Source organism: Balaenoptera acutorostrata, chromosome 14 (genome assembly GCF_949987535.1).
Source record: "Balaenoptera acutorostrata chromosome 14, mBalAcu1.1, whole genome shotgun sequence".
NCBI lineage: Eukaryota > Metazoa > Chordata > Mammalia > Artiodactyla > Balaenopteridae > Balaenoptera > Balaenoptera acutorostrata.
The window spans coordinates 13,736,295-13,758,945 of NC_080077.1; the positions used below are offsets into that span (position 1 = coordinate 13,736,295).

Sequence of the window (22,651 nt, forward strand, 5' to 3'; positions counted from 1 at the left end):
CCATGAGGTGGTTCAGACGCCTGTGAAAGTGTGTCGGAAACCAGAAATTGCGTTGTGCTCACAAAACAAGGTGCCACAAAAAGGAGGTAGAAAGGGAGAGCTTCCAAAATGCATTGCGAGCTTAAACCTAATTTCCAAATTGTCCCATGAACCCTCCTCTCCTAACATCAGAGGTTAAACTAAAATAACCCAGAGTATTTTTTTCAAGGAAATCTCTAGCTGCTAATCCACTTCTGCTTTAATTCCTCGTTGCTCCCAGGGGTATCCTGGCAAGCAAAACAGATTGCTATGTTTACTTATAAAAAATGAGAACTTAACAGACTTCAGATACCATGCTTCCAAAACGTTCCATTGGCTTCTCAAGCTGCTGCATGGTGGTGAGGGGATCACCGGGGTGGGGCAGCCTCAGGCTCTCCACCTGCAGTTTCCAAGGGAATGGTTCTCTCTTTCGCTACTTTACTTACTAGATTAGTGTATAAGCTTTTGTTTGGAAGAAAAAAATGTCCTCACTTAAAAACTAATGTTCAGAAGACTCTGTGTCTCATTTTACAGATAAGGCAACTGAAGACTTGCCTACTGTCACTAAGCTCATTAACGACAGAAGTGGGACTAAAATGCAAGTCTCTTAATATCCCAGTCCATTGTTTTGTCCATTTTAAGAGAACACTTCCAAACTTTTCATTTCCAGGCTGGATATGAACCGTTTCCAAAACTTTTTACTTGGCAAACTCTTCAAGAATTATATTAAGTAACACTTTTCAAATGGAATTCACGATCCCATGCACTACTATGTATTGCCTACAAGATTTGGTCCACTGCATCGGATGGTCTCCATTCTTCTCGGGAGAAATTGGTCAGAACATTAGTACATTAAATAGTCCTGTGAAAGCTAAAATTGTCTCCCTTTTGACACGTTAGTTTCCAGACCATGGAACAGATCTGACTAAGTAAACTTTAAGCACTTCATAAACATACTTTTGGTTGCCCCTCCCTCCATTTTTAACAAGTACCACAGCCTCTATAATTCAAAACAGTGCAAAAATAATGTCCTATTTTATCCTCTGACACTGTCACACTTTAGCTCTTTGCCAGTGGAAACACTAAAACGCATGCTTTAAAAGCCAAAGGATATTTTTTGAAAGGAAAAACAAAATCCGCGTCTGCTCCGTGGTAAAGAAACCACCCCCTGGAAATAAATCTGCTCACACATGCAAGCTGAATCATTTCATCTAAGGCACCAGTGAAGAAGGAGTCTTTTCTCAAGCTGTCAACCTCAGAGACCTGATTCATCTCACATGGGAGCACAACTTATCTGCATAGGATTTCCGAAGGACGTGTAACCAGACCATCAAAAATATCACTTACAAAGAACTCTAGTTTTGAAAACTCTATCTCACCATGTCATAGGTAAAATTTTTCAGTAGTTTCTATAACTTACACAATCTTTTAAACGCACACAATCAGAAGACATGTACCAAAATGAACCCAGGTTTCCCAGGCCATATACACAAAACCAAAAATTGGACGTTGGCACAATGGACCATCTCTATGTCATGCACTTGTTTATTCACTCCTTTACAGCTGATTGAATGCTAATTATTGCCTGGTACTGTTGATGTCATTAGCTTTCACCAGATTCTCCCTGCCTCTACATTGACAGGGAACAAATGCTCAATAAGCAACTGAACATGAACATGAACATTTGGTTTACTCCCCAGGTCACCCTCCAGAAGTTTAGGATTCAAGCTGCCTCTGCCAATAGAATGCCTCGACCCTTTTCCAAGGAAGGCACACCATTCTTCTTTTTTTAATTTTATTGGAGTAGAGTTGATTTACAATGTTGTGTTAGTTCCAGCATAGTGATTCAGTTATACATATACATATATTCATTCTTTTTCAGATTCTTTTCCCATTTAGGTTATTACAGAATACTGAGTAGAGTTCTCTGTGCTCTACAGAATACTGAGTAGAGTTCTCTGTGCTCTACAGTAAGTCCTTGTTGGTTATCTGTTTTATATATAGTAGTGTTTGTATGTTCATCCCAAGCTCCTAATTTACCCCTCCCCCCTATGTTTCCCCTTTGGTAACCATAAGTTTGTTTTCAAAATCTGTATGTTTCTGTTTTATAAATAAGTTCATTTATATCATTTATTTTAAAATTAGGTTCCACAAATGAGTAATATCATATAATACTTGTCTTTCTCTGACTTACTTCACTTAGTATGATAATCTCTAGGTCCATTCATGTTGCTGCAAATGGCATTATTCTGTTCTTTTTTATGGCTGAGTAATATTCCATTGTATATATGAACCACGTCTTCTTTATCCCTTCCTTTTGACTCTGTGTTTACTGTAAATGTACATCTTTTCTGAGTGTCACATTGCAGTGCTTAGACCATCAATGGAAAAATGGATGTGACGAAAACAAAATACTAGATGAAAATATTATACCCAATTTTATTTAAGAGAGTAGAAAGAACCAAAACAGAATGGAGAAAGAAGATTAAATTAATTCCAGCTAGAAGAAAGCAAGAGCCAGCCACGAAGGTCAGGCAGCTCACAGCCAGTGGAAGTGAGGTCGGGGAGGAACCAAGGATGTGTCCTGCTGGCTGTCTCGAGGACACCTGTGGGGTCACCTCTGTCATGATTCCCGTGAGGTGGAAGGTCAGAAGGAGAGGGAAGAGTCCAAGTGTGAGGAGCCTGGTGAGGGATCGCAGAGCTGAGGGAGGGGACGGGGGGGGGAGTGGAGAAGGGGAAAGTCAGCGAGTAGAAGCCTCAGAGGATGTGGAAGGGGAATGCCACCCCCCGCCTGGCCCTGCAGTGAGTGGAGAGGAGCCGCCTCGGAGAGACGGAGTGCCAGGTGGGGCGGGGAGAGGACGTGGGCCTTACCAGGTCGAGATGTAGGAGAGTTCTGACATGGAAAGGGCGTTCCAAAGAAAACAAAGATGGGTCCTCAGGAGGGGAGAGGATGGATGGTGAGAGGACCCTCGCTCTGTGAAGAAGCCCAGAATTCTAAAGTGACAGGAGGAAACAGACTGTAGGCGAAGAGGCTGGGCAGTGCGTCCAAGGACAGCACTTGGCACCGAGACTTGAGTGACGTCCACGGGCCCACATACTCCAGTTGGCTTCAAGTCATTTCAGGGTCAGATCCGGGGAGGATCTCTCAATCTCGGCTGACTCACTGTATGTCGTGATGGGGTGGGTGAGGGCCATCTGGGTCTCAAAGGGCAGGATGTGGTGGAGCTTCTCAATGACCTTGGCAGTGGGGCGGTGTGCTGGTCATCCCCATGGCCACGCTTCCCTCTGCCCTGGACAAGCCTGCACACTTGGGGGGCCGCTCTGACGCCCAACTCACTGTGCTGGTTTTCATACTAGTGACTCTCCCTCTGTTTGACATGCATTTTTGTTTTTTAGGTGAAGGCCTTCAGTAACATTATGTTATATGGATTTTATAGTGGAATTCACAGCCATTCATATCAGTCAGTTGGCACTGGGCCTTTTCCTAAACGTATACTAAAGTTTTAAAATAACTAAAAGTATATTTTGGCTTATAACGTAATATTTGGCACATAGTAGGTGTTTAATGAATAATAAGGTGTTGAATGGTTGATGGAATTTGGATTTTCCAATTGAGTCTACTTTATAAAATATGGAAATTTGTATCACAGATTTTGTTTTTCAAAAATTACAGGTATATTCTCCTATCATTAACATAATGATGTGACAGCTAATGTGTGTTAGGGAACCACCAGATTTCTTCTTATGCACCATGTTCTTCATTCCCCTGTGTGTGTGTTAGTAGCAGTACTAGTACTAGTAGTACTAGCAGTTAGTAGTAGAGAAAGGCCAGGATTCCAGGAGGGAGTGCTAAAATCTGGTTAGTACTACTGGGATATAAAGTCAAGAAGGACAAAATAGAAGACTAGAGAGACAATGACAAGTAATAAAATGCCTTTTATGGCATATTAAGAAGTTAAGACTTTACACCTTTTTTGGTTATGGTAAGTGACTGAACATGATTAAGTAAGAAGGGGACAAAGTCCATTTTATGTTTTAAGTATATCCCTGTAGAGACCTTGGAAAGTGTGTGGAAGGACAGGACAGAAACAGGAAGCATGTTAGAAGACTTCTGTAATAGTCTCGGTGAAAGATGCAAGGGGCTCAAAATTAAAGGTGATTAAAAGGAATGGAGAGATTCCAGTTTCAAGAAAAAGGAAGTACTGTCAAGAATTTGCAGTAGACGTAAAGTAGAAGGGAAGGATAACGCCATTGCTTTGCTTGAGGGGCCGGGTTGATGGTAAGCCCATCAGATGAGAGAACGCTGGAACAGGAGGTGGTTTAGGCCAGGATAGGATGGTGGGTTGGGCTCTCTCCGTGTGTGGTACCCAAGGATTAGCTGTGGAAATGATTTTGAAGCTTGCAGGGCATGTCTTGATTAGATATAACAATCAGGGAGTCATCAGCATACAATATACAGGAGATAAAGAGGATGGCCCAGCATGAAGAGCAGTGAGCTACAGGCTGAAACCTCAAATATAAATCCTTAAACCCACTACTGGGCATATATCCAGAGAAAACTATAATTCAAAAAGACACATGCACCCCAATGTTCATTGCAGCTCTATTTACAATAGCCAGGACATGGAAGCAACCTAAATGTCCATCAACAGAGGAATGGCTAAAGAAGATGTCGTACATATATACAATGGAATATTAGTCAGCCATAAAAAGGAATGAAATTGGGTCATTTGTAGAGACGTGGATGGACCTAGATACTGTCATACAGAGTGAAGTAAGTCAGGAGGAGAAAAACAAATATCGTATATTAATGCATATATGTGGAATCTAAGAAAATGGTATAGATGATCTTATCTGCAAAGCAGAAATAGAGACACAGACATAGAGAACAACATATGGATGGATACCAAGGGGGAAGTGGGGAGTGGGATGAATTGGGAGATGGGGATTGACATATATACACTATTGATACTAAGTATAAAATAGATAACTAATGAGAACCTACTGTATAGCACAGGGAACTCAGTGCTCTGCGGGGACCTAAATGGGAAGGAAATCCAAAAAAGAGGGGATATATGTATACATACAGCTGATTCACTTTGCTGTACAGCAGAAACTAACACAATGTTGTAAAGCAATTATACTCCAATAAAAATAAAAACTTTTAAAAAGCCTTTAAAGAGAAAGCAGTGCAGCTCTGCAAACACAGAACGCAGAGACTAGACAGTCTGGGAGGTAACATATAAAACACACCACTGGGCTTGCACAGAAGCCCAGACAGTAAAGAGTTTCACACAGAAGGGAATGATGGATGTTGCAAACACACCAAGGAGGTCTGATGGGATAAGAATCATAAAACTTCTTGTCATCTGGCCTACCAGGAAGTTATCAGTGAACTCTGTGAGAATCAAGCATCTCCTTAAGGTGCACGAGGAAGAAGAATTTGGAGAGAAAAGCTGCTGAGTGCAGCCCTTTTCAAAGGCACTGAGACACCCTGATCTTTGGGGATGAAGATTCAAGTTGGGGGAAGCCAGCGTTCCCTTTCTGACTTAATCAAAGCAAATTATTCAATTTCTAAAACAATGTGAAATCCAGCCCTTCTAAATCCTGGCCAAATATATTAGCTATCTGGACAAAGTTTAAGAACTGCCCACCCATCCCAGCCTCTGCAAATCAATAATAATACAAAAACTGAGGTTATGACATTTTGCTACCCCTAACCTATCTATAAAATGTCATAGTTGTGCTACATCTGATTGAAATTAATATTAATTATTTTCATCTCTCTCACTGGAACTCTTTATTAGTCCTTTTAAGCCTAACTTATTTAGGTCTAGGCCTGGTAGACCTATTAAAATCTGCCTGATGTTTTAGGACATCACTCAAAAATTACTAATTACTTGTCAGATAAGACAATAAAATCCACTTCTAGCAAATATGAAGTTGATTGTATAATAATTCTGCTTCATTGGGTTTTATAAATATTATAATTTTCGATGCTATAAAATTCATATCTTTGTTTCAGATATCAATATACTATATATTAATGTACATTTCATGCCTGGGAGCATGTGCTCCTAAGTAGAAAGCAAATTTCTGCCATTGCTACTTTTCTGTATACAGAAACATAGATTATTTAAAAGCACAAAACCCTTTTAATCGACCAATTTCATAAGTAATAGTTGAATAATAACTTCATATGTTTCATTGTAAATAGATGTGGTCTTGCCATATTTAAAGATTTCACACAAATTCTAATAACATGCCTTCCTCATATAAAGCCTACTTTCCAGAGGCAGCACTGGGGAGGGAAGAAAACCACACTGGAATTAGACCTGGATCCATCTCAGTTTCATAACACATAACTGTGAAATGTTTGGCAAGCTGCTCAAGCTCTCTGAGCTTTAGTTTCTTCATCTGTAAGATGGAATTCACAACAGTTACTTTAGGGTTCAGTTTCTTTCAGGAACCCCTGAATAATCCTTTATCGATAGATATTATTTGCAAGTCTCAGGCTGAAAGGAAATTACCAGACTTTGGCCACTGTATGCTTAGCATGTTCTATTTCCATGTTGTCAGTTAATGTAACAGAACCTGTTTTCTGCATTCGGTATCCCTGGCCCTTTCTCCCAAACTCTCACATGAACCAGCACAGGTATAACTCAGCATTCCTGGAGCATGGACCACATACTCATTGATACACAGAGTGATGGGAGTTCATCGTATCCTGGGGTTAAGTCTCCCCACAGATCAGGATTGTTGCCTTCAATCATAGTTGTTCTCAAGGATGCTCCCACCTCATCCCAAACATACTCACACACACAGTAACTGGAAAATCCCCGGGGACGAATGAATGGGTGGATGGGTAAGTGACCCTGCCAGCAAGCAGATGTTTTTCTGAGTCAACTGCTAGGGTTTTAACCTTTTCATTGTCCTTTTTAGAATAGAGACACAAGTTAACTAAAGCTAGAAGCTTGAGCTCCAACTTAACTGATGCATTTAAAGATCTGGATGATTACATGCCATTTTAATAACAGTGTCTACTAACTAAATAAAAGTCCATTTGGCTTTTTCGCATCCAAGATATTTGCTTTCCCACAAAAGCATCCACTAACTTAATTATGACTTACAGGGAAAATTACAGTGGGTTGAAGGAAGAGCTTAAAATAGGATTTCAGTCAACCTGAGAACTGAAGTAGAGGATTCTATTGATTGGTGTATGTTATAGAAAGTACATCTAAATATTCAATCCTATAATTCTCTTGATGTTAAGGGGGAAAAAAAGAAATTCTATATATGCCAAATAGGAGGCTTTGGTTATTTAACTGAACATCAGCCGACATAGTAGATCCAGATTTTAACCAGGTAATAACTTGTTAAATGCAGTTGGCATTCTAAACCAAATGAATGTCCATGAACCTAAAATACGTGGCTTAGAGTTTGAAATAAAAATTTAATACCAATAGAAAAAGGGAGTTTTGGAAACCCATCTTTTCCAACAAAAGCATGTATAGAGGGAAATTGGTAGCAAAGAGGGCGAGTATGAAAAGACGAAGTGATTTTGTTTTCAGTTTCCCTGCAGCAAAAGAAGCAATCAACGTTTACATACAACCCAAACTGGGACTGAAATCGTTTAGAGAATCCACTTTCACAGTGGCTCTTTGAAAACATTTGAAATAACAAAAAAATTTCCTGCCTGTTGGTAGCTAAAAACCTTTTCTAATTAATTTGTTCTAAGAATGTATCACCCAAGATCTATATTACCCCAGCAAGAGACATAATTAGAGTTCAAACAGCTTATTATTGGAAAGGATAACCACGATGTTAATAGGATTATGCCTGACCCTTTTTTAAGACTAAAGTATTCCTAAATTAAATGACCTAGGGCGGGAAGTATCCAGAACATTTCCTAAATAGCAAAAAGGAAAACTGGGTGTAATTATGTACACCTGTCAAGATTAAATTTATCCCTTTTGAGTATATTTCACTCACAGAAAATTTGATGACTCTTTTCAAAGTCCTTAGAAAGATGTAATTATCAAAACCCCATACATATAAGAATAGATTTTTTTTCCAAATAAGGGTAAACTTAGAAACTTTTTCAGTTTTAGTGAGTCGATTAAAATATTATATTTATAAAGGCAACACAGCCCTCTAGTGGACAGATTTTTAATAGCGGGTTATTTTACTTCTGCTAGGCTTTAAATCTATAAAATAAAAGCTTAAACGAAATGAAACACTTGTTTTATAATATATGATACATGATTATGAAAAATAGGAGGGGGCTTCCCTGGTGGCGCAGTGGTTGAGAATCTGCCTGCTAATGCAGGAGACACGGGTTCGAGCCCTGGTCTGGGAAGATCCCACATGCCACGGAGCAGCTGGGCCCGTGAGCCACAGCTGCTGAGCCTGCGCGTCTGGAGCCTGTGCCCCGCAACGGGAGGGGCCGCGATAGTGAAAGGCCCGCGCACCGCGATGAAGAGCGGTCCCCGCACCGCGATGAAGAGTGGCCCCCACTTGCCGCAACTAGAGAAAGCCCTCGCACGAACCGAAGACCCAGCACAGCCAAAAATAAATAAATAAATAAATAAATAAATAAATAAATAATAAAATTAAAAAAAAAAAAAAAGAAAAATAGGAGGAGTACTTCTAGGGGCAATGTTTGTTGAGACAAGTGTTGAATAACATTTCCAGACACATTTCTAACCACCATTCCCATCCTTACACACCCCAGTCAAAACCAACTTGTTCTACCAAAATGTAGAAATGAAAGAGATAAGGTTCAAGACATAGGTTTGATTATAACTGAGTTTTTATATGTCTGAAATGGTAGATCGTATATGGCTACTGTCCCCCCTTCTGCTGCCTTTTTTCTTCCTTTTTATAGTCCTTTCTAAGCAATGCATCAGTGCACCTCTCCTTTCCCGTCTCCCCAAAGTTGTCTTTGCCGGTGGGAGCGAATTGTACGTCCCAGGGGTGCTCTTTGCAGTAACAACATCTGTTCTGGAGTCATGAGTGGCATCACCTCTTCTTCCCCTTGTCAGGCTTTGTAGTCAAACCTTCTGTAACAGCTCCTTTTTCCCTGGCAATCTCAAGTTCCAGGCAATCAAGAAGTTGCTCCTCACCAATATCTGCTGTATATTCAGTCCTCCGGGCAATACCTCCTGCAGACCGGCAGCTGTGGGGTAATGTTGTTAGAAGGGGCTGTGCCCTCAAGACAAGGGTTTGTGATAAGAGGTTTACCCTTTCCAGACATTTAAGAGCAATCCATTTCTCTAAATACCTGAAAAGGTAAAATACCACAAGTAATTCTTCTATATCAAGAGAAGGAGCATTGCACAGCGAAAATGAGCCTGAAATAAGAAGTCGGAAGGTGTGAGTTCCATTGCTGGGCCTGATATGCTTTAGTTGTGGGTATTGAGTAAGTCAACCTCGGTGACTGCTTTTTCTTAAATCAGATGGGAATGATTAATAACAAAGCCCCTGCTTACCTTACAGGACTGTTGTGAGGAAGAAATGGTAAGGTGTTGTATGCGGAAGTGTTTTATAATAACAGCACGGTGTAAGTTTTTATTCCCTCTAGTTGAAATAAAAAACTCTTTGATAAACTTGGAATTGTCATTTTAATATGCCACCAATTTGCCCCTCCACTGAATTAAGCATGTGTAATAATTGGCCTTTTTGTCACAAGTGTTTAGTCTTTGCTTTCAACCTTGTGTAGTAGGTCACTACCTTTGTCCCCATTATGAATGGGGAAAATAAAGCTTGGAAAACCAAAATCATCGTAAAGGAGATATATTCGAGATCTGGAGTCCACCTCATTGTTTTCTTGGCCCGTTACATAACCACACCTCACTGACTATTCTAATTTATTGCTTCCATCCTGAAACATCTGATTTGTCCATTTTGCTCTGCATTGATACCATGCATTTTTACAACTCTACACATGATTTTACCCCCTCTGCTTGGCATTCTCCTTGTCTAGGTCTCCATCTGGCAAACACATTTATTTCAACTCTCATTGCAGTGCTCTGTGATGCCTATTTAACTGTCAGAGCTCCTCAGTTTCAGAGCCTCTGTCTTGTTCAGCTTGACTTTCCAACCCAGACACCGCTGCATAAATCGGGTGTCTCATACATATTTGTAAATCGTTGTTGATGCCTAAATAAAGCTGTAGTATTATTTTACCGTGGTATTTTGACTGAGAAAAATAACACATTTAAAGAATAACTTACCAATTTTTTTCAGAACCTGAAGGAAGTTGATTCCATTTTTGCACTGGGAAATTTGAGGTAGAATTCTTAAATGTAAAGGAAAAGCTGATAGTACAATGTGAGACTATTAAAATAATGAATTGCCTTTACCAATGACAGTGGTTCTTTCTTGAGCCTTGATGTCATACTGTATTAAATTTAAGCATCTTATTAATTCCTCAGCTGAGTGTTTGTGTAAAGATATGTGGTTTTGTGATCAGCCTCTACCCCAGAGTTACCATAGCTACTGCAAAGTTTTCATCTTATTTGCAACCATTTCAAGGATTCTCCCTAAGAACCAATTGTTTTCTGAAAGTAGACTGTCTTCCAAAAGAGTCCCCACACATAGCCATGATGATGAACCAGTAGGTAAGCTCGTTAAAGGGCAGTAGGTAATGTTTTCCCTACCCCACTACCCAAACTCCCCTGTAAACAAACAAAAAATCCACACACACACAAAGAGGGCATAGTTCCTTATTTTCTGAAGTATACCAAATGTATTTCTCTCTTCTCAACGTCACTATTCGAGACAATCTCTAATAAGATTTTATATGCTTATTTTAATATTCTTAGCATAGGCTATTGGCATTTTCTCCCATAAAATATTTCAGCTTTGACCAAGACTGCCACAGTGAGCATTGTATATGCATTCTGTTCTCTTCATGGCTTTAGCTGTTTAAAAAGTGGAAATGTTAGTTCAAAATATTACAAGCATTGTAAAAGTGAAAAAGAACACGTCTCTACGTGACCCCTCACATTAAGCTTGATGTTTTCCTTTTAGAGCTTTTCTCCAGCATATATATATATATATATATATATATATATATATATATATATATACATTGATCCAGAGCAAATATGTCCTGTATTTTATTACCTTAAACGAACCCACTGTATTACTTAGAGCAAGACCAAGTAAAATTGGGGACAGACATTAGTCATGCCTAAGACATAGATGGCAAACAGTCTAGTACCAAGTCTCCTATCATTTTCTCCATTTCTCTTCATCTTAAAATGACATTATTTTAATGGTTCTTGATAATTGAAACTTTGAAACCAATTTTTAAAGAACAGTCCTAAAGGACAATTGATTAAAAAAGGACACATCGATTGCTAAAGGTCAGTTTCTTTCTACAGGGCAATGTTGTGTCCAATATTAGATCAAGAAATGGAGGAAACGGTGAACAGTTAGGCACTTACTGAATGTCTGTTATAAGTAGTTTTAGTACGAATGTGTGTCCATATTTTACCATCTGTAGAAATCAAAGATATAAACACAACCCAATATTTCATAATGATCACTCTAATATGGTGGCATTTGGGATGTTTGTAAATATCACAGAAACAGATACAAGAGCCAGAATTCATCTTCAGAAACTTGTGAATCATGTATGTAGATTCCAGATTTGTTGCTCCACAGCAAAGACACAATGGAGAACACATTTTTTCAAAGATGTTGTGTTTCAAAGTTTTTTTCAAATAAGGATTCCTGCATTGGTGTGGCACGCTCCGTAGGATACTGTGTGGAAATGTAACTGAAACAAATTCTCAAGGAGTTTATTCTTTAATCAGCAAAGCAAGCTCATTTTCCAGTCTTGTTATAGTCCCTCAGTATGTGTGCACACACATGTATGAGCTCGGTGAAGCTTGGCAGAATGAATACTAATTTCCTATATAAATGTGATCTTTCTAGGATTTACCCCCCAAGTTGTATATTTTATACATTTGGCATCATTAGTTTCTCCCAGGAAATGTCACAGAATATTGTCAATGGTGTCTTCCTATCTCCTCCCACCCACTCTCCCATAATTACCGGAAATACATCAAATTCCAGAGAGGCACCTTTACTCAAAGACACTTTGAGAAGTTAATGATGTTCCCCTCCAACACATTCCTAACCTGCAGACACGGTCACAGCTGGGCAGGCAGAGACTCAACCAGCTGTGCCCTCTCTGAATCCCCCCTCGCTGCTTCCTCGCGGCTCCGCACACTGGAGGCTGAGAGGGGTCTGGAATTGCTGACTACCTTGCAGAGCAATCGTCAGTCTTCTGGGCATTTGAGTAACAATCAAACTATAGTTTCTGCTTCCCAGAATTCCTTGGGTCATACCACCTCTGTGAGAGGTTTCTCCTTTTCTACACCAGTAAATCTGCCACGTTCCCTAGAAACTGGTAGAGGAGAACTTAATTTACTTCCCTCTGACATTTTATGTTTTTCATTGACGTGTCCTGTTTCTGAGTGAAGAATCCTTTCCACTTCCTATTGAGTTCTCTTTTCTCCAGGTGGTCCAATGTCGCAACTAAATTTTCCATCTGGTCCCACTTTCAGTTGTAGATTGACCCCTTTGCCTTCCCGTCTTTGCTACATTCTCTCCATCCTCACCCTTGCACCTGAGAAAGAATGAATGAATGAGACATCTCTCCCCTTCCCTTACCGGATGTTCCAGATCAATAATAGCTAATTGTTGGAAGCTTTCGCACACTAAGCCACAACCATGTTTGGTGCCGCTTTTCTGCATTCACATAAGTACTCTATTGCCTCAGTGCCTATCAGAGAGCATGGTTCATAATAACAATTACAGGGTGGTTCAAGAGAATTGGGTTCAAATTCCAATCATACTGCATATTTAGTGCCTGCCTTTGGGCCAACCTACCAGACAGCTCTGTGCCTCACTTTGCTCATCTGTAAAATGGGGATAGTAAAATTAAAGGTAAAAGAACAGCACCTGGCACATAATAGGTACTAGAAAATAATAGTTTCCATTTCCCTTTGTTGAATAAATAATGAATGAACAACTGAAAGAGACATCATCTAACTTCTTTTGCTCTCTGACAGGCTCTCATGAAGCTTCTCGGCTTCTAGACAGAGGGATCAATTTGCTAATTCAGTAGCTTGGCTTTTCCAAGGCCACTGAGTTATCCTTCCCACCCTGCTTCTTAATATCTGCCCACAACCTCCTCATCACGTTGTCTGCACCTAGAACCCTGAGTGTTTCACCCCACGAAGCTGCTCAGCTACAGTTTACCTGAATCAGACAATTCTTATTCTTGTTCTGGGTTACTAAAGCCCATAGGATTATCCTAGCTCCTGTAATCCTGTAGAATTCCCAAATTTATGTCCCAGAGACACAGAGACGCCTCCCACTCAATGCTCTAATATCCAAACCCCAAACCCTGAGAGTGACTGGCTTTTCCCTCTTGAGATGTTGGAGGTTTACTTAAAGGGATGAAAGGGCAAAGAAAAAATCAAATATAAATCCTGTTGCTCGAACTTGAGTGGATGGAGGAATGATGACAGAAAACCTGGTCTGCAGAGAAGGGTGATGTGAACTTAGCGAATTCTGTTGTAGACTCTGACACACTTTACCTTTTTAGCAATCAATGGGGAAAAATCAATGGAAAACAAACTATGAATAGAACTAACCAAAAATCAAAATGGCATTACACTAAAGAGTAATGTAATGATATATATCAAATATTAAAGCATATAATCATGTAAGTTATCTCGGAGATTTTAAGTAATTTGAATTATGCAAGGATGAAGTCAGAATGTATAACAGTATCCATTTTTTGAGGTTATGATTTACTTTATTTTATTAAATAATGATTCTCCTTCCTTTAGTTGACATGGGCTTACCCAACATTTAAAAATGGTATTGCTCTTTTTGTACTCTAAATACTCTCACATAGTTGAAAATAAAATTCTTCCATGAAATATTTTCCTGGAATTTTTTTCTTTTCTTTAAATAATTGGTTTTCCCTCGACAAAATAAAGTGTTATACTACATTACAGCCTCACTGTTAGGAATGAAGAAAGAGGGGAAAATGCAGGAAGACCCACACATACCACAAAAATGGAGAGTATCCAGGTCCTAGAGGAATGGTGAGTGTGATTCACGTTGTAATTGTGTGTTGCATGCACGTACTGTGTACACCTACCCAATGCTTAAACATAATCTCTTGCTTCCCAGTAACTCCTCAAAATGGTTTTGTGAAATGAATGCATACTTAGTCTGGGAGATCTTATTTTGTGATTGCAACTGCTTTTTATCCCTTTTTTTTAATTAGCTCTGTTAAACTATCAGCTAAAACATTGCTTGAGTTTATCCTTCCCTTTCAAAAAACAATGATTGATACATGAATTAACCTCCCCCCCCAAACTGCCCTAGTTCTCTACTTCCCTTTTCTAAGAATATTTTTAAGTTGTTCTCTTTATAGAAGAGTCTAAAAGACACACAAAAAAGATATGGAACTACCTAAGTCAGTGAGAAAGGGCACCCAGCTGTTCCTCAGTCCCATTTCCATTGGAAGGGACTCTAATTAAGTATTTTCTCCAAACTGAGAAGTTGAAATGCAGTATCCACAGAATAGAATTAAAATACAAGCAGATTATTTGTATAATGATAGGTGCTTTCTTTTTCTACTTCTTATGATAAGGTTTTAATTTTGATGCTTCATAGTAACTTTTCTGTCTTTTACACTTTTTTTTAAACAAATGAGGAAGTTCAGACATCTTGGAATAATAGCAAATCTATATAAAATATTTGGTCAAAAAGGTAAGAAAAAATAAAATATAAGTATTTTTTGACCAAGCGCATTTTAGGTTGGAAAATTATTAAACAGACGAATGAATGGCAAAGCAAAATCAGGACCAATTTAACCATAAGGATCTCCAAGCTTCTCTCCTTTGCTTCTTTGATGTGTAAGCAAAGGAAGTAATAACTGGTGGTTTCTGCAGGAAAGTAGTCACTGAAAACCTGAATATAGATATCTAAAAAGTCCCTGATGTCATTATAAATGTCCTGTGCTTTTCAATTGTGATAACTCCATTCATAGGTAACAATTCAGTCATAATAGTTACCAGAATAATTATTAAAGTTTAGGAAAATATGTGACAAGTGCACACAATGTATTCTTATTTTTGATTCAGTGAAAAGTGAAAAGACAGCGACCAGAGGTGAAAAGAGAAACTGTATCTTATGGCTTGGAAATTAAAATCTACATCAGATGCAAACAAAAAGTTCAGTTTGCCTTTCAAAGTAATGCATAGACTTGCAGTAGATTGGGTTCAAAAATGCCCAAGCTTCATTAGGAATCTATGATGACCACGTGCATAGCGTGTGTAGCCCCTTGCTATTTGAATGCTTGGCTCCCTAACACATAGCTTGTACCTACACAAATTTTTGTCAAGACCCAGAAATAACTAGCCCAGTCCTGGCAGATGTTTGCCGGTCAGGCTGGACTGAGTCTCAATGACCACTAGATGGCAGCAATTGAATGGCATTTCTATCTGCTGCTCAACATCCCGGCACCAAAGTTCTTTTGATAACGGCCCCATTCTGTCTCTGCAGCCAAAACCCCACTTCAGATGAAGTCTTGTCCTGGTCTCAAAATTTTGACAAGATGATGAAGGCCCCGGCGGGGAGAAACCTCTTCAGAGAGTTCCTCCGAACAGAATACAGTGAAGAGAACCTACTTTTCTGGCTTGCCTGTGAAGACTTAAAGAAAGAGCAGAATAAAAAAGTAATTGAAGAAAAGGCCAGAATGATATACGAAGATTACATTTCTATACTCTCACCAAAAGAGGTAAAAATCTGGAAAATATTGATGTGAGCTTCTTAGACCAAGGATGAACCTAAAAGGGCTTCTGTCCAAATTGAGTAATAAATGCATGGGGTGTGGACAAGCTAGAAGGCTTGTCTGGGTAGATAATCTATATTCCATTCTGAGAATCTACCTGAACACATGTTTCAAGGTTAGGTCTCCCCAGTATGCTTTGATCATTTATCTCTCGCTGAATCATGTGATAGTCTACTTGCTTTTCAGAACTGCCATTAGGAAGCCTGGTAATACAATTTGCCGTGACTTAAAGTGGAAAAGAACAACTTACTTTGGGGCAGTGTTTCTCAAAGTGTGATCCCCAGATCACCTCTATGGGAATCACCTGGAGCATTTGTTTGAAAAGCAAATTCTCGAGGCTGACCCAGGACTTCTGAATCTGAATTTTGGGAAATAGAGCCCAGGAATCCATACCTTTAACAAGCTTTCCACATACCTACTAATTTGAAAACCTCTGGTATAGGGGGAAAAAATGAAAACAAAACAAAAGAAACCCTGCCATGTTGATGCTTATGATAGAGTTTTTACAGAACTGAAGTATGACCCTTTAGGACCCATTAATATTCTTGGGGGAGAGATGTGTAATGGCAATCATTTTACTTGTTCTGGTTTTCCTGTTATTATAAGTGCAAGCTATTTTTCCCATTGCCAGAATGTACCTGATAAACAAGGAACCTTTCAAGCAACCGGATTGACACCGTTCCGTTAGCTTTCTAAAAATCAGTTTGCTCCAGAGAAATGGTCCCGCTACCAGAGTTAACAAGCATTTGGTGAGGGAGGGGCTAAGAGTGCGCCTGGCCTCTGAAGGGCCGAGTGACTGAGTTCCAGCGGGGCTTTTCAGGATTTGAACTTAGAATTTCCTAGAATGCCTTCTCTTCTGCACGCCACCCTCTTATTGTCTTTTCTGTCTCTCTCAATCCACTGTGATTTTACCTGTGCATTTAAGTGTTCTGACCTGGTGCTGTCTGCCTCCGGACTTTATTCTCCACACCCCTCTCCTGCACGCAGACGTTTATTACATCCCCTAGAGACAGGCATCTGTCTCCTCCTGCACTTGGTGCGGCCCTTACCTTTAAATCTGTAAGATGAGTTTGCGTCTGGTCAATCAGCTCTGTGCTTGGGATGCTATATAAGCTATTTCACTTCTAATCAGGTATACCTAAGTAATTTTTTATAGATGTATCCGTTCGTGCCATTGATATTCCAGAGTACTCCAATAGCATTGTCTCTGCAAAATGAGAAACCTTGAATTGGATACACAAAAGATTCTTATTTTTTTATTTCCTGCATTAACATAGAAAAAGTATTCATAGAAACAAGGTGGGGAGAAAATTATCTATAGCCTCAATACATTTATGACTGATGCCACTTTGCATTTCTAACGCCATTAAAATTCTACATCCTAAAAATACATTCTTCAGGTTTCTGGTCTCTCTAGAACCTCAGCATCTAACCAGTTCTACTTGAATTTTATTAGTATATCAAGTTCACCTTCATTTTTATTTAATATTGCAATACATGGCAAATATATCAAATACTCCAAATGTGCCCCAAGATGTGCTTCTCTTGTCCATAAGTACACATAATTACAGAGTCTTTGGGAAGATTATCTATCCCATTTCTCTCCCGCAAATATGTAACATGTATCATTTGAAAATGATTATTGTTTAAATTATCTAGTCCATTCTTTTGAACTATGTATCCTCTCAAAATGATGACTGTCCTATTTTAAAATAATGTTAGTAGAAAAAGTACTCTCTATATTAAGTACATACAATTCCTTTATTTTACAGTCTCCATTTTCTAATTCTAAGTTTTTATGGGAAACACTTCCACATTGTTCTCACAGCTCTTGATTTTCAGATGTCACTCATTGATGGAGCTTTGTAAAATACTTAATTTTCACAAAATTACTTCTTCTCTGGGCCACAGTTTAGAGATATCATAGTTATTGATTACTGAAATATAAATTATTGGATTTTCATTATTTTGCAAAAGTAATGGAGCTTTGTTTTAACCAAATTTCTTTACTTTGAACATGAGTTTCACCAACAAGTCATTAAAATATTGTTTCCTGAATAAGAACTGACCTTTCCTAAATTAAATAGACTAATATTTAGTGTAATAGCCATATTTATTCTCTCCTTTAATATTCTCTAAATACCAGAGACAGAGGTGAAATTCAAATTTTTATCATTTGGCTACTTGTTTGCTGATATATAAATAACTCTCAACATAGAATCTAAGTTATTGGACGGTATGAAGTACCTATGTTTAGCCAACTGATTGGTCTCCTGTCAACATAGTAATTACACTTATTATTTAGCAGCAAAATTGAATAAACCCAAAGTAGGCAATTATAAAAGATAATTGTTAAAAAGTTATATTTTAAGCCTACGTATAGATATATTTACTTTTGAACCAAGTCAAATGACTTGACTCACTGATATACTCCCAAAATGGCACTCACTTTCTAGCTATCCCAGGGCCCTTTCCAAAATATGATATCTCACTGACCTTCTATGCAAAAACTTGTCCATTTCTAATCAACAATACACTGCTAACCGTTTAATGATACTGTGTTATCACCCTTCAAGTTTTGTTTTCCACCACTGGAGAGAACACATATCCCATCCAGAGAGCCCTGACTATGTAGTAGGAAGAACACTGAACTAACACTCAGGTGGACAGGATTCTACTCCGCGCTCAGCTCCAACTTAATTGTGTGGCCTGGGATAAATTAGTTCACTTTTTCTGGGCCTCGGTATTCAGTTGATTTGTTCATAAAAATCAAAATTCAAAGGGGCACAGAGGATAGTAAACCAAATCCAGAATGGCAGCTGTAAGGCCCTTGTGGTACTACTGCATTCTCCCCACCAAATGTCATGGCCATTAGTCATGGTCTTCCTCACTGCTGTACCCAGATTCAACCTCAGAGTCTGTCTTAACATGGTCCTCAGAGCAACCACTGCAAGGCAATCGGAGTTGGGAATCTACTTCCCACTTTGGAGCCAATCTGTTTCTACTTAGAATATTTTTAAAGAATATGAACATTTGAATCACTTGTAAAATGGTAATAACTGAATAACTGAAAATTGTCAGGACTTTGTTCTTAACCAAAACCTCAGTTTTCTTCACTAGACTTTCATTTTACCTTAATTAGATTGGGTCATCATGTTCCCCTTTGTTAAATGTTGAGGAGGTCTACATTCTTAAAATTATATATACGTAGCATATTTCCTTCATGAAGCCAGAGTGCTGAACGTTACATTTCGTTGTTTTAAGATCATGTTATATGCATTTTTAATAATTTGGACATTATATTATAAAATAGATGTTTACAATCAGGAGGCAATATAACTTCCACTCCTGGTATAGCATACATTTCAAGAGGGGAAATGACCAAATTTTAAATTAAAAAAAAAAAATCTAAAAACAAACAAAAATAACGTTTCTTTCAAAAGTGAATTTTCTTTTTTGTCCTCAAAGGGAAAACAAATGGACGTAATAAAGAGGAATTTAAGACTAATGGTAGCCTTGCTATGCATCGCAGATGCCAGTGGCAGCTTATATTAAGTATTGAAAAGACAAACCCAGCAAAATAAAGAACTTTAATAAAAAGTCTGCTTAAAAGTTATGACCAACTTAAACAGCATTGAGCTGTTGAATAAAGAAATATCTATAAATGCTGAAACAACTGTAAGACTTATTGGAATTGAAGGAAACTATGTGTGTTCAGACATCTAGTGACAGCATTGTCCTTAACCAGGGCTGTAATCCAGCCCCACCACTTAACCATCTGTTTAACGCTAAGCAACTCACTTCAGTGCTCTGCAGCTTCAGATACCTTGTTCTGTAGAATGTGGGCATGGAAAAAGCTCAAAAACCCACTACATCTATGACTTTCAGGCTCTGCGGAATGACAATTTTTATAGTAGTAGGAACTGTTTGCTTCTTCTCATTTCACCCTACACTTCCAGTTGCTATTCGGGAGAAAAAAGCAAAAAGCCTATTTAAACACCAGAATTATCTAAACATAATGCTTATGTGAAAGACATGCGGGTCCTATGTGTGCACATAGACAGATGTTTCTTCGTGCAAAATCATGTGAATTTAGCACTTTCAATAATTTAAATCAGTTTTTCTAAACAGGACTCATGATTGTACTTTCCTAGATTCATTTCTTTGTGCGTGCATATTATCATTCAAAAAATATTTATTGAGTACTTCCTATGAGCCAGGTACTGGGCTAGATGTTAGGGATATGATGGTGAACATTGGCCTTTACCTTATGGAGCTTTCATTTTAGGAAGACAAACAAATCATGTCAAAAACAAGTAACTAAAAATCGTGATAAACATTATGATGAGGGTGGAGGTCAAATGATGTAGTTAGAATAGGGGTAGTCAGGTAAGGTCACTCTGAGAAGGTAAAATTCAAGTTGATACAAAGTCTAAAGACATTGGGTTTGAGGTGTCATTATACATATGCTCAATTATTATTATCATTACTCTTATTACTTCACACTGGGCTTAAACTTTGTTGTTGACAAAATGGTCTTACGTATATTATTACAATATAAGTCTCACAAGAATCCTTTAGCCTCTAGGACAGAAGGCACCATTTTACAGGAAAGGAAATTGATTTTCAAAGAGGGAAAACAAGGATATTAGAATTATATCTGGTAGAGAGAGAACACAACCCTAAGATCTTCTGATTCCAAGTGTGATGCTCTTCCAACTACAGTATGCTGATGAGTTACTCCATTGTATTCTATTCATGATACTACTATGGATTTCTATGAACCCAAACTTAGAACTTGAGACAGGATAAGAACTAGTAACCTTAACCACATGTCTGAACTCTCCTTCAGAAACAAGATGAACTTTCCCATCATTTGTACACCATCAGGAATATGGTTACTCCACTTTATCCTACCAGTGATCTTTGGTCCAAGAAATACATTCCAATAATCAATCTTATTTGTAATTTATAATTATTTTCAGTAGAAATAACCAACACAAAATAATAAGACTAAAAACACACATGGTAAAAGTGTATTAAAACAGATAGGAAAATCAGATAGCCTTCAGATCTGTAAAATTTTACATGAGAAGACCTAATTTAGTTAAAATTATAAAGAACATTTCCAATGGCAGAAACTGTAACTGGTAAAATTGAACATGGACTTATAAAGGAAAAAGAAAAAACTTAATCAGAATTTTACTTAGAAAATAATCCTAAATAAAGCAGCTTCAGTAAAATTAAAAATAAAGTGGAAAAAAAAATGGGAGAAAAATTAAATCATTATGTGTAAAAAAAATTGTTCAAGGAATTAATTGACTTAGGAGGGTCTTTATGAGAGTAAAAGACTTTTAGTGGTAATTCATCATCTTCAGTACAATTCCACCAAAAAAATGTCCAAAGAGTCAAAATTTCCATTTCATCTTGATGGCTAGAAGAGGAAGACAGGGTCAAAACTTGGTGTGCTCCCTTTTGGCAATATTGACCCATTTTACATGAATTGGCTACATTGCTAGGGAATCTATCAAGCATAGTATATAATTCAATTTGACCCAGGTTTTCCCAACCACACTAGAAAGATTTCTGTTTTCGTCCTCCCCACTTTACCCCCCATACTCTTGTTGAACCTTTAGCTTTCATTTCATTTTCCCCCCAATTAGTTTGTGGAGTCGCTGGTGCATATTTGTATGTTTGCAAGCCACGTGCTTTTCTTCTTCCCTGTCTCCTACTCCCTGTGGGAACGGATGCTTCCAAGTTCATTGAGTCCTGTCACAAAGTCACTTACGCCTTTTTAAAGCTTCAGTTACCACCTCTCAACACTGCCAACATTTCCAGCACTGCTAAAACTGCCAGTTAAATGCTGCCAAGTCTATCAGTGCTGTCTTGTGCCCTGTCCCACAGTAGCAGATCGTTTTTTAACTGTTATTGCTGCACTGCATCCCTCCCGTCACCCCACCTAAATGGGAGTCTGTGAGGACTAAGAAAAGAATTTCCATTGCCCAAGGATAGCTCTTGTCTTGTGCTACTCAACTTTCTCTTCCCTTAGGATGAGTTCTTTACAGGAAACTCCTCAGTCCTATGCATTGGCCTTACAAGCCATCCAATCATGGGTGAATCCTAGGGTGACAATGGCTCAGGCCCATGCTGGGATCCACCCCCACTAACTTGTACTATAGATGTTCCACAATCGAAGCACAAAGATGCTACAAGATGAAACTATAGATTGTTATGCTCATGGGGTTTATCCTCGTTGTTTGACCTCTCTACACTTCTTTTGACTGACAGACAACCTTTTCAAACAAACAACCAGGTATTTAGGAAAATATTTTATTTTTTAAATGGAAATAGCAAATGTGTTTTTGTTACAGATTACTAAATGTTGAATGGTACTACTTTCTGTACTGCATTTCACTACTGTTTTTAATTTGCCAAAAAAATTTCTTAAATTATACAATGAAGACTCAACACATTTAATAATTCAAATTATTTTATTTCTCTGTCTTCAGATAACTAATATTATTCCAGCTACTGATAAACTGTTATCAGTTTATCACATGTTAAATATGTTCAATATATGTGTTAGGGAACATATATGTTAAATAGCATATATTTCATTATGCTATTATTTAAGAAATAAATGACCTCTTTCTTTATCACTAATCTAATGGTTCTTTCTCCAATGAAACAAAAAGTTCCCAAGTTTGAAAGTAAGAGCACCATTTACAAAAATAATAGAAT

At 38.2% G+C, this 22,651-nt stretch overlaps 1 protein-coding gene across 2 annotated transcripts in view; it reads left to right on the plus strand.

Annotated features, from left to right (window-relative positions):
- RGS17 (regulator of G protein signaling 17) overlaps positions 1-22,651 on the plus strand; it is a 97,009-nt gene that overhangs the window by 71,053 nt on the left and 3,305 nt on the right. Inside the window, exons 3-4 of one of the 2 annotated variants that reach the window (XM_007186138.3) lie at positions 14,064-14,153; positions 15,622-15,856. In XM_007186138.3, coding sequence (XP_007186200.1) covers positions 14,064-14,153; positions 15,622-15,856 — 325 coding nt within the window. The remainder of the gene's footprint in view (positions 1-14,063; positions 14,154-15,621; positions 15,857-22,651) is intronic. The other variant, XM_007186139.2, reaches the window with a different exon arrangement.